The sequence below is a fragment of the Dermacentor albipictus genome, chromosome 7, assembly GCF_038994185.2.
Source record: "Dermacentor albipictus isolate Rhodes 1998 colony chromosome 7, USDA_Dalb.pri_finalv2, whole genome shotgun sequence".
Lineage (NCBI taxonomy): Eukaryota > Metazoa > Arthropoda > Arachnida > Ixodida > Ixodidae > Dermacentor > Dermacentor albipictus.
The window spans coordinates 88,881,266-88,898,879 of record NC_091827.1 but is presented as its reverse complement, the minus strand read 5'-3'; the positions used below and the strand labels follow the sequence as shown (position 1 = coordinate 88,898,879).

Genomic DNA, 17,614 nt, shown 5'->3' with positions numbered 1-17,614 from the left:
CTAAGAGTGTATCGCGCAAAAGGTTATGAAGGGAAGGGGAAGGGGCATGGCTGGCTTTGTGCTTCGGCAACAACTGCGCATTTCGCGACCGGACGCAAGGTGCACTGACGATCGCGACTCACTGTCGTGTGCCATATATGGAGACAAGCGGGCAGGCAGCACGGGGTAGCACGGGAGGGAGGTTGGCAACATCGACTCCGCCAAGTGAGTAATTCGTAACTTGTTAAGCGGCGCCGTGGTCGCGCCGCTTTACAAGTTACAAAGCGACTACAAAATGACTACAGTGACTACAAGTGACTACAAGTCACAAAGTGAGCTAAGTGACCTTGGTGTTACCTTGGTGCGCTCTACCGCTTCAACGCAAGAGCGGCGACCACGCTGTCTGCTCGCCGCTCTTGCGTTGAAGCGGTAGACCGCACCAAGGTAACACCAAGGTCACTTAGCTCGCCGTTTCTGCCGCGTTGCTCACACCGGCGTTTTGTCTGCGAGAGTCCACGCTCATCGAGTGTTTGTGTTCGTGCTGTTGCTCGAGCGCGCTGATACCGTATGGTTGGTTTTGAGCTAGTAAGCGAATGTTTGCAAATTTATGCGGCCAATAATACTATCTTTGCTCCGTAGAGCTGTGCACTAATTTGCTATCGCAATCGATGCTTCTCCTTGCGGGTGAAACTGTGCACTTTTGTTTTATTAGTCAAATCCTAAGAAGGCAACAAACAATGAAACCATGGGCAGCACAGCGGAACTTATTTGTAGTTCTTAATTGAAGTAAACAAATGATAAATAAATGGAAATGAAAGTGGATGAAAAAGAACTGCCCTTTCGTGGGATATGCCATGGTAGCTCAATTGGCAAGAGCATCCCACGAGTAATGCGAAGACGTGGGTTCGTCTCCCACCTGCTGCGAGTTCTTTTTTCATGCACTTTAATTTCCCTCTATCATTTTTTATTGCGGTTAAGAGGTACAACAATTGCTCCTCTGCAGTCCTTGGTGCCATTGTTTCTTGGCTTCTTATGATTGGACTAAAATTATTGGGACCCTCCGTTTCCTTTCTTCTAGTTCATTATAGATATATTGTAACGGATACGAAAGGGAGGTACAAAAGAAAGAAGAGTAGACGAGGAGAACGAAGAGTTTTAGAGGCCGGACTGCGCTACGATCAGGCTACGATCACGCTACGATCATTGTGGGGTCACCTTGGTGCTCACATTTCATCTAATCTGTCGTGTAATACGCATGTGGAATATGTAACAACGCGAATCGCATGCTTGGCTATCTGCGTCGAAACGTTTTTGATGCCGCGTCGTCGCTGAAGTGAACACTTTACGAAACCTTGGTAAGTTCTAAATTGGAGTTGGCATGCGCCATATGGGATCCTTCTCAGACTACACTCATTCAAGCTCATGAAACCATTCAGAATCGCGCTGCACGTTTGATCTTATATAATTATTAAAGCCATTCCAGTGTCGCAACTACGAAGAAAACCCTAAACTTGCGTGACCGTTCGTTGCGTCGAAAGTCATCTCGCCTGAATCTTTTTCGCAAAGTCTGTTAGTGTAACAGTGATTTGAAGGACGTCCTGCTTCGCCCACCCCATTATATATGGTCAAGGATCGATCATCGCTTCAAGGTTTAGACATCGTCTTGTCGCACAAAACTGTGCAATGACTCTTTCCCTAGAACAAACGTCGCATGGAATCACAATTCCCTCCACAATCGCCAGCATAACTGATGACCACGAGTTCAAGATCGCTTTACAAGATGCTTTCTAACATAATAGATTTTTTGTCAGCTGCACGTCTTGCCATTTTCCGCCTACTCCTTCCTGTAGTGCCTTTGGGCCCTGAAAGTATCCTTAATAAATAAATAAATAAATAAATAAATAAATAAATAAATAAATAAATAAATAAATAAATAAATAAATGTCAGACATTACAAAGCGTGCATTCCTTACAGCCAAGAAATCCGGTTGAAAAGAATTTGTTCGGATGACAGTGAATTCACTCGCAACAGTAAGCTGCTTCGCAACGCACTAACCGTACAGAAATCCCCTGCACAAATAATTGACGACGCTATTCAACGAGCCGACTGGCTCGATTGGAAAGATCTCACCTGCACGTACAAGCGACCGGCGCCAAATTCACCAATAATCCTTATCCTAACACTCTGCATCTATTCCTGACGTGTTGTACATGCTCAAATACCATTATAACTTACTGACACAGAGCGACCGTCTTAAAGTATATTCCCGGAATGGCCACTAGTGTTCTGTCGTCGCTCTAGGAATCTTTGTGACGTAGTCACCTTTTCCAAGACTAAAGCCACTGTTTACGCTGGTTGTCATCCCTGCAATGAACCCCGTTGTAAGATTTGTATACATATGACCACATCAAGGACTGCTAGAAGCACAGCATTCAATTTTTCTGTTAAAATCAACGGCGGCTTCGCTTGCGACAGTACTAACATAATCTATCTGCTTGAATGTACAGCGTGTCATGTACAGTATATCGGTCAGACCGAAACACCTCCTAGTGTCCGATTCAACAACCACACAGCACACGTTTACAGCTTACCGCACCTGCCATTATCTAAACATGTTCCACTGCCAGGTCATACGTACGACAACAGCCATGAAACAGTAATACAATCAGGCTTCAAATCGCACCATGATTCGGAAGTACGAGAGTCTTTCCTGATTCATAAATTAACACTGTGTCAGCCAGCATCAACGAAAGCGTAGGAAAAGTGTCGTACCCTTCTCTCATATCTTCATATGTAGGTTCTTGTATAGACTTGACAAAGCATGCCTAATCTATTTGACCCATGTTTTGCCATGCCACAGTGGATATCATTCTGTAACTACATGTACAATCATCGTGGCACCATAGTGATTATTTTTATGCGTATCATTTAGCGTGCTGAGTTATACTTGCTGCTGCATTTTTCTTGTATTATTTACTAGTATACACGTGTATGTACTGCTGAATATGCCCATGTGCGCATGCCCATAAAAGCAGCTGCGCGTTTGTATTTGTTTATTCTGATGAAGGCCGTGCCACGGCCGAGACGTTCAACCATTAAACATGCAATTTTCATAACTGTGGCGCTGTCTATCTTAGACTACCTATGCACCGAACCCACAGAACCTTTTCTTGACAATATATATATATATATATATATATATATATATATATATATATATATATATATATATATATATATATATATATATATATATATATAACACTCCCAGGGTTCTACTAGTACACATAAATACCCAAGAAAGTGGATGGGGAAACGCCGCCGCGGTAGCTCAATTGGTAGAGCATCGCACGCGACATGCGAAGGTTGTGGGTTCGGTTCCCACCTGCGGCAAGTTGTTTTTTCATCCACTTTAATTTCCATTAATTAATCATTACTTTATTTCATTTATTAAGCACATGCAATTTCCCCTATGTTGTACTTGGTGTCAGTGTTTGTTGGCTTCTCATTATATGACTAATAAATATCGGGTCCCTCGGTTAACCCCCTTTCTTCTCGTCTATATATATATATATATATATATATATATATATATATATATATATATATATATATATATATATATATATATATATATATATTGTAACGATGTTAATAAAACAAGGGTATTTATTAAAGGCGAACTTGTGCCCACAAGTAAAAGTCACTGCGGTCCGGCAGGAATCCGCGGCAGTCGCGTTCCCAAACTGGGCTCGAAAACGTCTTCCTCTTCTCGCGTGACACCTCGTGCGCGTGGCGCATGCGAGCCGGGTCCAACTGGCTGCCCGTGCCACGAAGATCGCTGCCTGTTGTTGATTAACATCATCATCACTGTACGGCGTGCACTGTGCCCAATGCAAAGGGCGCACAACTTGAATGTCACCAAGTTTGTCGTGGCATTATCCCCCTCCTTGGCGCATCGGCCCGATGCGTGAGACGAAGTAGGGGTTCCTGTGGGCTCTCACTTTTTTGTTGTTGTTGTTGTTCATGACCTCTCCTCGTAGGGTTTCATGCGGACAACATGCACAACTTCCGTGGAGTTGCGCCGTCTTGGGCTCTCGTGTCCAGCGGATTTCACTTCGTAAGTGATGTCGCTTATACGACGAAGTATTTCGTAAGGGCCGAAGTATCGGCACAGAAGCTTTTCAGACAGTCCACGGCGGCGCACTGGGGTCCATACCCACACCTTGTCACCGGGCTGGTAGTGAGCTTCACTACGGCGCTGGTTGTACCGGCTGGAGTCGATGCGTTGTTGGCGGCGTATTCGGTACCTTGCCATCTGTCGTGCCTCCTCGGCTCGTTGCAAGAAATCATCTAGGTCAGATGAGTTATGGGTTTCTGCCTCTAACGGCAACATAGCATCCAAAGTTGTGGTTACTGCTCGGCCGAATACAAATTCAAACGGGGTGACTCGTGTTGTTTCCTGAACGGCCGTATTATATGCGAAGGTGATGTATGGCAAAATTTCGTCCCACAGCCTATGTTCAACGTCGACATACATCGAAAGCATGTCGGTCAGTGTTCTGTTAAGGCGTTCAGTTAAACCGTTTGTCTGAGGGTGGTACGCAGTAGTTTTCCTGTGATCAGTATGTGTCATTTGCAACAAGCACTTCATTAGGTCCGCAGTAAAGGCCGTTCCACGATCGGTAATGACAACTGTGGGAGCGCCATGCCTGAGCACGATATTGTGGACAAAGAATTTTGCAACTTCGACAGCCGTTGCATTGTACAGGGAATCAGTTTCTGCGTAACGGGTCAGATAGTCCGTGGCCACAACTATCCACTTTTTGCCTAAAGATGATGTTGGGAAGGGTCCAAGGAGGTCTATACCGACTTGTTGGAATGGGGCGTTTGGTGGATCTATTGGCTGGAGGAGGCCGGCCGGTTTTACGGATGGAGTCTTGCGCCTTTGACACTCGCGACAAGTCTTGACGTAGTGCTGCACTGATGCTAATAACTTGGGCCAGTAATATTTCAGACGAATCCTGGCGACTGTACGGCTCACGCCCATGTGTCCAGACGTCGGCTCATCGTGACATGCATGCAAAACTTCTTCTCGCATAGATGTGGGTACGACAAGTAAAAACTTTGTCTCGCTGTTCTCGAAGTTTCTCTTGTAGAGGACACTTCCTCGCAGACAGAACGAGGATAGCCCCCTAGAGAAAATACGCGGCAGTTGAACGTCCAGTCCCTCCAGGCGCTGTATAAGCGGAAGCAATTCCGGGTCATCTCGTTGTTGTTGAGCAATTTGTGAAGTGTCAACAATGCTAAGGAACGGGAAATCCTCTTCTTCTGACACAGTTGTCTCGACGGGTGCGCGTGACAAGCAGTCGGCATCGCTGTGTTTCCTCCCCGATCGGTATACGACAGTAATGTCATACTCTTGAAGCCTAAGGCTCCATCTTGCTAGTCGTCCGGATGGATCCTTGAGATTCGCCAGCCAGCAAAGCGAATGGTGATCGCTGACTGCTCTGAATGGTCTACCATATAGGTAGGGCCGAAATTTACATATTGCCCAAATGACTGCAAGGCACTCTTTCTCGGTTGCGGAGTAGTTTGTCTCTGCTTTCGAGAGCTTACGGCTGGCATAAGCAATTACTTTCTCCTGGCCGTTATTCCACTGCACTAGTATGGCACCGAGGCCGACGTTACTCGCATCGGTATGGACCTCAGTGTCGGCTGTCTCATCAAAGTGGGCAAGGATTGGAGAAGCTTGCAGGCGTTTCCGTAACTCGTCAAAGGCGTCTTGTTGTTCGCTTTTCCACATGAAAGGTTGATCTTCTCTTGTCAGTATTGTAAGGGGCTCAGCGATGTTTGAAAAGTTTTCCACAAATCTTCTGTAGTATGCGCATAAACCCAAGAAACGTCGCACTGACTTTTTGTCCGTGGGTGTCGGGAACCTCGCAACAGCTGCTGTCTTTTCGGGATCTGGTCGAACGCCTTCAGCACTGATGACGTGTCCGAGAAACCGAAGTTCATCGAAGCCGAATTGACATTTTTTCCGGCTTAATTGTCAAGTCTGCTGCTCGAATAGCTTCTAATACTAGTCGCAGGCGCTCTAGATGTTGGTCAAATGTGGTGGAAAATACGACCACATCATCCAAATACACTAAGCATGACTGCCATTTCAATCCTGCAAGCACAGAGTCCATCATTCGCTGGAACGTTGCAGGTGCGGAACAAAGGCCGAATGGAAGTGCTTTAAATTCGTAGAGGCCATCAGGGGTCACGAATGCTGTCTTTTCACGGTCCCGTTCATCCACCTCTATTTGCCAATATCCCCTCTTGAGGTCCAGGGAGGAGAAAAACTTTGCACATCGGAGCCGATCTAACGTATCGTCGATACGCGGAAGGGGGTACACATCCCGCTTGGTTAGGCTGTTCAGCTTACGGTAGTCGACGCAGAATCGAAGTGTGTTATCTTTTTTCTTAACCAGCACTACCGGAGACGCCCATGGACTGCTGGAAGGCTGAATAACGTCATCTGAAAGCATCTCCTCTACTTGCTTCTTGATGATCTCCCTTTCTTTTGGTGACACTCGATACGGGTGCTGGCATACCGGTCTTGTGGCGTCCTCTGTTATGATTCTGTGCTTCGCAACAGACGTGCGCCGTACCTTCGAGGACGTGGAGAAGCAGTCAGAAAAATCCTTTATCAGGGCATATATCTGTTTCTTTTGGGCTTCAGGGAGTCTCGGGTTGACGGTAATGGATCTGTCGACACTGCAGGTTCCTGTCAGGGCAGTTGACGTAGTTAGGCTGCATAATTCGGTCGCTTCACAGAACTCGTGGAAATAGGCAATAGCTGTTCCTTGTGCGATGTGTTGGAATTCATTACCGAAATTTGTAAGTGCGACATTTGCACGGCCATCGCTTAACTGAACAAGGCCCCGAGCCACGCAAATACCTTTGTTGAAAAGGAGCTCGATGTTTCCATCGGCTATGCCTTCGCGGTCGGAAAATCTTTCATTCTCCACAAGAACCATTATACTGCAGCGTGGCGGCACAGTTACGTCATCGTCAACGACGCGCAGTGCAGCGAGACGTCGCTCCTCCGATTCTTCCACAGGTATAGCTTGTTTTGTCGAGAAAGATACACTGGACCTACGTAGGTTAATTATGGCACCGTTAGCTTGTAGAAAATCCATTCCCAATATAAGTTCCCGCGAACATTCTGGCAGTACAATAAAGTCAGAAACGTAAGTGAAGCCTTTTATCGTAAGTCTTGCGGTGCATCGGCCAAGGGGCGTAATAAGATGGCCGCCTGCCGTCCGTATCTGCGGACCAGTCCACTTCGTCACAACTTTTTTAAGGCGCTTCGCCATCTTGAAGCTTACTACCGAATAATCAGCGCCGGTGTCGACTAAGGCATTCAGCTCGCATCCATCTATTATCAACCGCAAATCTGACGTAATCGTTTCGTTCCTGCACCTGTAGACTGGAATTATCTCGTCACCGCACTGGAATCGCGTTGGAGGATCTTCGTAACTTTGGTTATCAGTGGCCTCACCTCCACAGGTCGCTTGCTTCAGTTTTCCTGGTGTGGGCTTGGTGAACGACGCCTAGGCAATCTTGGAGACGCGCGTGGGCTAGGCGATCGGTAGCGCATGGGTGACGGTGATCGTGGTTGACGTTGGCGAAGAGTAACGGGGCTTTGGCGCGTCGACAGGTATTCTTCGATCTCCGCTGGCCTTTCACCGTTTCGGGGGCATGGTGCGCTTAAGGGAAAACCCCTTAACCCAACTTGACGGTACGGGCAGAACCTATACAGGTGACCCGCTTCTCCGCAGTGGAAGCACAGAGGCCTACGCTCGTGGTCACGCCAGACGTCACTTTTCCGGGGCCTTTGTTCCACAAAACGAGGTGCACTACGTGCTAAAGGCTGATAGGCAGCCGGTGGTTCCAGTAGACGAGGTGCACTTTGTACTGTCGACGGGTAGGGAACGGTCGTCGCAACTGCTCCACTACTGTGTACCGCAGGTTGCCTGAGTACGTCGGCGTACGTTGGGATGCGCCGCGTCGGCTGTGGCTCACGGTCTGGATCCCGTATGACGTTCCTGAGTTCGTCCCGGACAACGTCGACGATAGATAGTGCAGCTGGAGCCTGAGGTGTCTGAAACTTGTTGAGCTCTTCCCTGATCACTGACCTGACAAGCTCCCGCAGGGCTTCCAGGTCATTTGGCAGGCCTCCAGGGAAGACATGGACAGGTGCGCAGCTTGCCTCACGGTTGTATTGCCGAGCCCGCTGTTCCAGCGTCTTTTCGATGGTCGTTGCTTCACACCTGAACTCGGCAACCGTGCGCGGTGGGTTGCGGACGAGAACTGCGAAGAGTTCCTGCTTTACCCCACGCATGAGATGGCGCAGCTTCTTATCTTCACTCATGGTGGGATCAGCACGCTTGAACAGGCGGGACATGTCCTCGATGTACATCGCCACGTTCTCGTTTGTGAGCTGATTCCTGGCTTGAAGTGCGATTTCAGCCTTTTCTTTACGATCCGTGCTGGCGTACGTTGCTAGCAGTTGTCGTCGAAATTCCTCCCAAGAGGTCAAAGAGGGTTCGTGGTTTTCAAACCACGTTTTTGCGAAGTCTTCCAACGCGAAATAGACGTTACGGAGCTTCTGTCTCTCATTCCATTCATTAAAGCTCGCCACTCTCTCGAACAGTTCCAACCAATCTTCCACGTCTTCGAACGAGTCACCATGGAATGTTGGCGGCTTGCGAGGTTGGCTTACGACTAGCTGTGCCGGTGTTACCTGGGTAGTCATTGTGGCGGCGTCCGTTGTGGGAGTTTCTCTTGGCAAGAAGAGAAGAGGGCCGAATTCGGGCGAGTCACCTCGAAGACGGCGGCTGGTCCGCTGGTGTACAGGTGTCAGTTCAACGGGATGGACTCGTGGGTTGTCGGAGCTACGCTGACTTTCGTTCGTGGGGCTTCGACTCATACCCAGCTCCTCCACCAGAAATGTAACGATGTTAATAAAACAAGGGTATTTATTAAAGGCGAACTTGTGCCCACAAGTAAAAGTCACTGCGGTCCGGCAGGAATCCGCGGCAGTCGCGTTCCCAAACTGGGCTCGAAAACGTCTTCCTCTTCTCGCGTGACACCTCGTGCGCGTGGCGCATGCGAGCCGGGTCCAACTGGCTGCCCGTGCCACGAAGATCGCTGCCTGTTGTTGATTAACATCATCATCACTGTACGGCGTGCACTGTGCCCAATGCAAAGGGCGCACAACTTGAATGTCACCAAGTTTGTCGTGGCAATATATATATATATATATATATATATATATATAAACGAGCAGAACGGGGGTTAACCGAGGGGCCCAATTTTTATTAGTCATGTCATAAGCCAACAAACACTGACACCAAGAAAAACGTGGGGGAAATTACTTGTGCTTAATAAATGAAATAAAGAAGGAATAAATTAATGGAAGTGAAAGTGGATGAAAACACAATTTGCCGCTGCTGGGGAAATATTCCACAACCTTCGCATTTCGAGTGCGATGCTCTACACCAATTGAGCTACCGCGGCTCCGTTTTCCCATCCACTTTCTTTGATATTTGTGTTTCCTAGAAACCTGGAAGTGTTAAGCAGGGCCACCACTCACAGACCTTGGCGGCGAATGGGGAACATACTTTCTGCCACAGGCGTCACGACAACGTGATCATGTTGGGTGAAGGCAACCGGGGTGAATAAGCCCACGCATGCTACCTGATGATATATATATATATATATATATATATATATATATATATATATATATATATATATATATATATATATATATATATATATATATACAGACGCAAAACGCGCCGCCCACCTGCTGCGCTTGGCCTATGGTCCGCTGGGCGGAGACGGCCGCTAGAGGATTCAGCTGGATCGACACGCGACGAACTGCGGTCGGCACCGCCTGCGACTGCGAAGCGAGGCCGTCCGGTGCCGATTGTCGTCGCCCGCTTGTCGCACTGGTGTCGCTGGGTGGCATCAGCAGCGAGTCCTGCGGGCTGTCCCTAGCGGTGATTTCGCTGGATGCTGCGGCCGTCGAGCTGCGCCGCATGTCCCTCGAAGGACCAGAGGAGGAGCTGTAAGACACCGAGGAGGCTCGCCTCTTGCGAGGTCTCGGGCGCCGCCGGCGCGTGAGAGACGAATTCATTGCGGGGGCGTCGCTTTCTCGGCGCATGGCGAGGGTGGTAGTTTGTCCCTTTCCAGAAAGCGGTTTAGTCGCGTCCGGACCTGGCGCTGCACCAACCGATGAAACTGCTGGTGGTGCTGATGGACGGGTCAGGGGAGGCTCAACCTCACCTGGAGCGATCGTCTGTGGAGGCGTTGAGCTTGAAGACATGGCGTTTGCTGTGCACCGCGGTAAGAAAGCGAAAGCAGAGCTTCTTCTTCTTCTTCTTCCTTCAAAATTCTGGCACGTACCCACGAGGGGGGGATTGGCCATGTTTCTCAGTGGAAACGTATTATGAACTTCTTCCTTTCTGTCGACGCAGGCAGGCAGGCAGCTTGCCGTCTGTCTAGTGCTTCGCTCTTTTTTTATTCGATCTCGTAGGCATCGTGTGCGTCCCTTCTAAACGTTGATGCTGATTCCTTCAAATATGGCACATACCCACTGGGAAGATCGGCAACACGAAGGCAAATGAAATGACTAGCGATAAATAACAAACTTCAAAAAGCCCAAATGGCGTGAAAATAAAGATAATTCACGAGCTTGATAATGACATCTTGAATGCTGAAAGCGTTTTTTTTCTCTTAGCCAATAGCACTCAGCGAGCGCAAACACGCATTTATGCTAGCGGTAGTGGACATCCGCGCCAATGTAGCACAAACCTACAATGGAGCCTTCAACCATTCTGTCATAAAGAAAACTTAACATACGTTCTGCTCATAGAATTTCACCTTGTGCTGTACACGCTACACGTGCTAAACTCATTCTCACGAGTTCAGTCTAAGTAGGATTACGAGAAGCTGTTTCTCGTCGCCGGCCTTCGTGTGCTTACACTTTTGACTGTTGCAGCCTTCGCGCGAACAGCTTTTCATCATCATCATCATCATCATAATCATCATCATCAGCCTGGTGGCGCCCACTGCAGGGCAAAGGCCTCTCCCATACTTCTCCAAATACCCCGGTAATTTACAAATTGTGGCCATATTGTCCCTGCAAACTTCTTAATCTCATCCGCCCACCTAACTCTCTGCCGCCCCCTGCTACGCTTTCCTTCCCTTGGAATCCAGTCCGTAACCCTTAATGACCATCGGTTATCTTCCCTCCTGATTACATGTCCTGCCCATGTCCATTTCTTTTTCTTGATTTCAACTAAGATGTCATTACCTCGCGTTTGTTCCCTGACGCAATCTGCTCTTTTCTTATCCCTTAACGTTACACCCATCATTCTTCTTTCCATAGCTCGTTGCGTCGTCCTCAATTTAAGTAGAACCCTTTTCGTAAGCCTCCAGGTTTCTGCCCCGTACGTGAGTAATGGTAAACAGCTGTTATACACTTTGCTCTTGATGGATAATGACAACCTGCTATTCATGATTGAGAATACCTGCCAAACGCACCCCAGCCGATTATTCTTCTTCTGATCATTTCAATCTCATGATCCGGATCCGCGGTCACTACCTGCCCTAAGTAGATGTATTCCCTTACCACCCCCCGCAGGGGCGTCTGCGTCAGCAGGCGTTTGGTGCGTTGCGACACCACGGACCCGAGCACATGAGGGTTGGACCCTCCCGCGTGTAGCCGTGCGCGGCTTAGCCGTGTCCGGGGAAAAGGGGATCCTGGAGGTTGAGCCAATGCCGGGTGTTTGGACCTTTACGGCCCCCCGGCGGCGGCAACACACCTCTTTGGCCTCTGCTTCACGTAGACGGCACCCCCGGACTGACCCACCCGGGGGAAATCGGTAGTTGCCTTTTCCTGTCTCTCTCTTCCTCTAGTCTTCGTCTTTCTCTCACTTTTCATCTTTCCTGTCTTCTCCTAGCTTCCGCTTACTTCCGATTTTTCCAGGCAGCAAGGGTTAACCTTGTGTGAATAACCAACCTAGGTTATCTCATATTTGGTTATAGTGATAACGTACAGCTGGCGTTTGCAGGACATGTTCTTACAGTCCCTGTAGCGTCCCCTTGTAGGACTCCACGGTGGGTGGCTGGCGTTATTACCGAAAATTCAATCCCTTTATGGCAACCTCTTTCCCTCCACTTCCTGATCGCCCTCACAAAAGAGGGCGCACCGATGAAGTTTTCCAGTTCCTTGGACGTCAGAGACCAAACTTTCCACGTTACCATGTGATCCATTCAGAAAATTCCGATAAACAAGTACGAAACATTTCCCCCTTTCTAGTTTCTAAGTCCTTAACTGACGTCCTTGGTCCAGGCTACAAGGTATCAAGGCTGGCAAGTGGTGATCTCCTGTTAGAGCTCCATGATCCGAAACAATACGAAAAGTTGCCCAGTCTAGCATCATTTGGGGATATTCCATTGACAGTAACTCCACACCGCACTCTGAACACCACCCGCGGCGTTGTCTCGGATGACGATCTGCTTCAGCTGACAGAGGCGGAGCTCCTGCAGGGCTTTAGTGAGCAGAATGTTGTCAATGTCCGAAGAATTAAAATAAGAAGGGATGGTAAAGAAATTCAAACGAAGCACCTGATACTTACATTCGGTTCAAGTATTCTGCCCGAGTCTGTAGAGGCCGGGTACATCAAGCTCCGCGTCAGACCATATGTGCCAAATCCCCTAAGATGCTTCAAATGCCAGCGTTTCGGCCACAGTTCGCAGAGCTGCCGGGGCCGCCAAACATGTGCAAATTGCAGTGCCCTTGAACACGCCACTGAAGCTTGTGATAACTCTCTCCACTGTGTAAACTGTGACGGGGATCACGCCGCGTACTCGCGGTCGTGCCCCTCCTGGAAGAAGGAGAAAGAAATTGTAACCATAAAAGTAAAAGAGAACATATCGTTCAAAGAGGCACGAAGGCGGGTAGCTTACCTGCCAAAGAAAAGCTTTGCCGAAGTGGCGCGTCAGGGGGCAGCGCCACAACGGCCTCCGGCGGCTATCCGACTCGCAAACAGTGAGTCGGCAGTCACGCCATCTGCCCCCGCGGCGGTTGCAGCTAGCGCTGCTCCGTCAACCGAGGAGAAGGCATCATCGACCCCGAAGGTGGGCGCAGCCGAGGCTGCCTCAACCTCCCAGGTCCCTTCCAGCGCTGGCAACAGCCGGCGCAGCCAAATCCCGCAGGGAGCCCCATCCACCTCCGGGATGGTGGGCGCAGGGGTCTCTCCTTCCGAGGTGAGACTCTCTCGAAAAACTTCTCGCTCTCAAGAGCGCGTGTCCGGCGCCTCACAAGAGGCAATGGACACAGCACCTATCCCCACGGCGCCCCAAGCGCCCAAGGAGCGGCGAGGCTCCCTCGAACGCTCCAAAAAAGGCAGAACCCCGGTTACAGGGCCTCGCAAGAGCTCTGTAATCTAAGGCATCACTTCCGTTTCCGTAAACACAGCACAAATTGACTTTAAATATGGATACACAAATCATACAATGGAATGTCAGAGGTCTTCTGAAAAACCTTGATGATGTACAAGAGCTCATCCACCAACACAATCCAAAAGTGCTGTGTTTACAGGAAACACACCTAAAATCAAAACATACAAACTGTCTCCGACAATACATAACTTTTCGCAAAGACCGCGATGATGGTGTCGCATCATCGGGTGGCGTTGCCATCGTCATCCATATAAGCATTGCATGTCAACGTTTACAGCTACAAACGCCTCTCGAAGCAGTGGCGGTTCGAGCTGTTCTTCTAAACAAACTTATCACTATTAGCTCTCTCTACATCCCCCCACATCACAAATTAACGAAACATGAATTCCAATCCTTTATAGATCAATTGCCAGAACCTTATGTTGTTCTGGGTGATTTCAATGCACACAGCAGCTTGTGGGGAGACTCTCGTATCGATGCGCGAGGTCGTCTCGTTGAACAATTCCTTTTTTCGTCCGGTGCGTGTCTGCTGAATAAGAAGGAACCCACTTATTACTGTCTCGCAAACAGAACCTTTTCTTCAATTGATCTTAGCCTAGTTTCCCCGTCAATTCTGCCTGAACTCGAATGGCAAGTTAACAAGAATCCTTACGGAAGCGACCACTTCCCAATCCTGCTTAGAACACCTGAAGTAAAGGAATATCCACCACAGGCTCCTAGGTGGAAAATTGACACTGCCGACTGGGAAAAATTCCGAACTCTATCTTGTATTTCGTGGGATGACATGTCCTCGCTAGGAATTGACGCTGCCGTCGAATATTTTACAGCCTTCATAATAGATGCCGCATCTAAATGTATATCACAAGTAAATGGCCTCTCGTGCAAACCGCGTGTTCCGTGGTGGAACGACGATTGTAGGATCGCACGTAAAAATCAGAACAAAGCGTGAGGGTTGCTACGCGCCTCCCCCACTGCGGAGAATCTTATTAACTTTAAAAAAGTAAAATCACAAGGCAGGCGAACCCGCCGTCAGGCCAGAAGAGAAAGCTGGCAAAAGTTTTTATCGGGCATCAACTCTTATACACAGGAATCAAAAGTCTGGAACAGGGTTAACAGGATAAAAGGACGACAAACTTATTCGCTCCCCCTGGTAAACACCCAAGGCGATACCCTACTTGAACAAGCAGACTCACTTGGGGAGCACTTTGAAAGTGTATCAAGCTCAAATCATTATTCGCAATCATTCCTGAAATATAAACAAATAGAAGAATGCAAGCCACTCACCAATAAATGCCGACAGAATGAACCGTACAATTGCCCTTTTAGTGCTGCCGAGTTGAAAGCGGCCTTGAGCGCATGCAAGAGTTCCGCACCAGGATCCGATAGAATCATGTATGAAATGCTCAAAAACTTACACAATGACACGCAACTTACACTACTTACACTCTTCAACACTATCTGGGATGCAGGGTACCTTCCAATGGCATGGAAAGAAGCCATTGTGGTCCCTGTTTTGAAACAAGGGAAAGACCCTTCTTCAGTGGCAAGTTACCGCCCGATAGCCCTCACAAGCTGCATGTGTAAGGTATTTGAAAAAATGATAAATCGGCGACTCATACATTTCCTTGAACAAAACAAATTGCTTGATCCCTTTCAGTGTGGCTTCCGAGAAGGGCGCTGCACAACCGACCATCTTGTACGTATTGAAGGACATATCCGTGACGCGTTTGTACACAAACAGTTCTTCTTATCGATATTCCTCGATATGGAGAAGGCGTACGATACGACCTGGCGCTACGGAATCTTGAGAGATTTGTCAGAAATGGGAATTCATGGTAATATGCTAAACGTAATAAAAAGCTACTTGTCCAATCGTACCTTCAGGGTGAAAGTAGGCAATGTGCTGTCACGTCCTTTTGCACAAGAAACCGGTGTACCCCAGGGTGGCGTGCTCAGTTGCACACTCTTTATTGTTAAGATGACACTTCGTACTTCCTTACCACCGGCCATTTTGTATTCCGTCTATGTGGACGACATTCAAATAGGTTTCAAATCCTGTAACCTCGCAGTGTGCGAGAGACAGGTACAGCATGGTTTGAACAAGGTGTCAGGGTGGGCAGTCTATGTGGACGACATTCAAATAGGTTTCAAATCCTGTAACCTCGCAGTGTGCGAGAGACAGGTACAGCATGGTTTGAACAAGGTGTCAGGGTGGGCAGAGAAAAATGGATTCAAAATCAATCCTCATAAGAGTTCTTGTGTTTTGTTTACAAGGAAGAGAGGCCTGGTTCCGGATCCCTGCTTAGAAGTGTGTGGACAACAGATACCTGTAAACAAAGAACACAAATTTCTAGGTGTCATACTCGACTACAGACTCACTTTCGTCCCCCACATTAAACATCTTAAAGAAAAATGTCTGAAAACAATGAACATAATGAAACTTCTATCCCAGACTACGTGGGGTAGTGACAGGAAGTGTTTAATGAATCTATATAAAAGCCTCATTCGATCGCGACTAGACTATGGTGCCGTCATTTATCACTCTGCCGCCCCAAGCGCACTAAAGATGCTGGACCCTGTTCACCATCTGGGTATCCGTTTAGCCACAGGAGCTTTCAGAACGAGTCCCGTACAAAGTTTATATGCAGAATCGAATGAGTGGCCACTTCATATCCAGAGAACATACATCAGCCAAACATATTTTTTGAAAGTCCACTCTAATCCCGAACATCTCTGTTTTAACACCATTAATGACATGACACGTGCCACACTATTTCGTAATCGTCCTTCCGTAAGACAGCCTTTCTCGCTGCGTGTGAGCGAGCTTAGCGAAGAAATGCACGTTCCACTCCTCGAGCTTCGCCTAATGCATCCAGCCAAGCTGCTACCTCCTTGGGAGTGGCAGCTCATACAATGTGATATATCTTTCGTGGAAGTCACAAAGCATGCTCCAGAGATTGAAATCAAGATGCATTTCCGGGAACTCCAGCACAAATACTCCTGCACGGAGTTCTACACAGACGCATCAAAGTCACAGGACGGGGTGTCCTATGCAGCCGTCGGTCCATCCTTCTCGGAATCCGACGTACTGCACCCGGAAACTAGTATCTTTACGGCTGAGGCCTACGCACTGCTGTCGGCCGTAAAGCATATAAATAAATCAAAACTCCAGAAATCAGTTATATACACGGACTCCCTCAGTGTTGTGAAGGCCTTGAAGTCTTTCTGTAATCACAAAAATCCAGTATTTAATGAGCTCTACTCCGCACTGTGCAAATCATATATGTCTAACCAACATGTGATCATATGCTGGGTGCCTGGACATAGGGGCATCGAGGGAAACGTTCTAGCTGACCAGATGGCCACATCAATCTCATTGCATGCAGTTAATCCTACTGCTTCGGTCCCTGTCACAGACCTGAAGCCTTTCTTAAGAAGGAAACTACGAAGCCACTGGCAACGCATGTGGGACGAAGAAATAAATGATAAACTGCATGTAATAAAGCCACAATTAGGTTTTTGGCCTCCTGTAACAAAATCCCGCCGGACAGATGTCCTATTTTGTCGCCTAAGAATAGGACACACTTTTGGCACACATAACTTTTTACTCACGGGAAACGAGCCTCCAACCTGCGGTAGATGCGGGGAGAGGCTGACCGTCCTCCACGTCCTCCTGGAGTGTCGGGAAGCCGAATATGAAAGAAAGAAACATTTTCCCTTAGCATACCGACAGCACATCCCCCTTCATCCTGTTATGTTACTCGGCCCAGAACCTTTATTTGACACCAACGCAGTACTAAGCTTTCTGAAAGATGTTGTCTTGCATGTTTTTAGCCCCACGTGTTCGTAGCGGGTCCTCTCTCCAGAGGATGCCGCTGCGATAATTATTTTAAATAGCACATGCCTCTAGGCCCTTATGGTTCAAGGGCTCTGGCGAGGCAGTAGTGCTGTAAGCAATTTAACATCTCGCATATTTTAAACATTGTATCATTCTTTTACGATGGATTTTAAAGTTCATAGTATCCGTCACCAGTCATCGCCATAATTTTATAGCACGTAGATTTTACGCACTTCACAGCGACTATTTTAGGCCACTTTACAGCCAAG

General features: G+C 48.1%; 1 protein-coding gene across 3 annotated transcripts in view; it reads right to left on the bottom strand.

Moving 5' to 3' along the window:
- Window positions 1-10,405, bottom strand: part of LOC135916765 (uncharacterized protein DDB_G0284671-like) — a 44,452-nt gene extending 34,047 nt beyond the window's left edge. For all 3 annotated transcript variants that reach the window (XR_010569054.1, XM_070522435.1, XM_065450211.1), the window contains exon 1: window positions 9,843-10,405. Coding sequence is in view for 2 of the 3 variants with exons in the window: in XM_070522435.1 (XP_070378536.1) it covers window positions 9,843-10,364 (522 nt within the window). In the remaining variant the exon portion in view is untranslated. The remainder of the gene's footprint in view (window positions 1-9,842) is intronic.
- Between the last annotated feature and the right edge of the window lie 7,209 nt (window positions 10,406-17,614).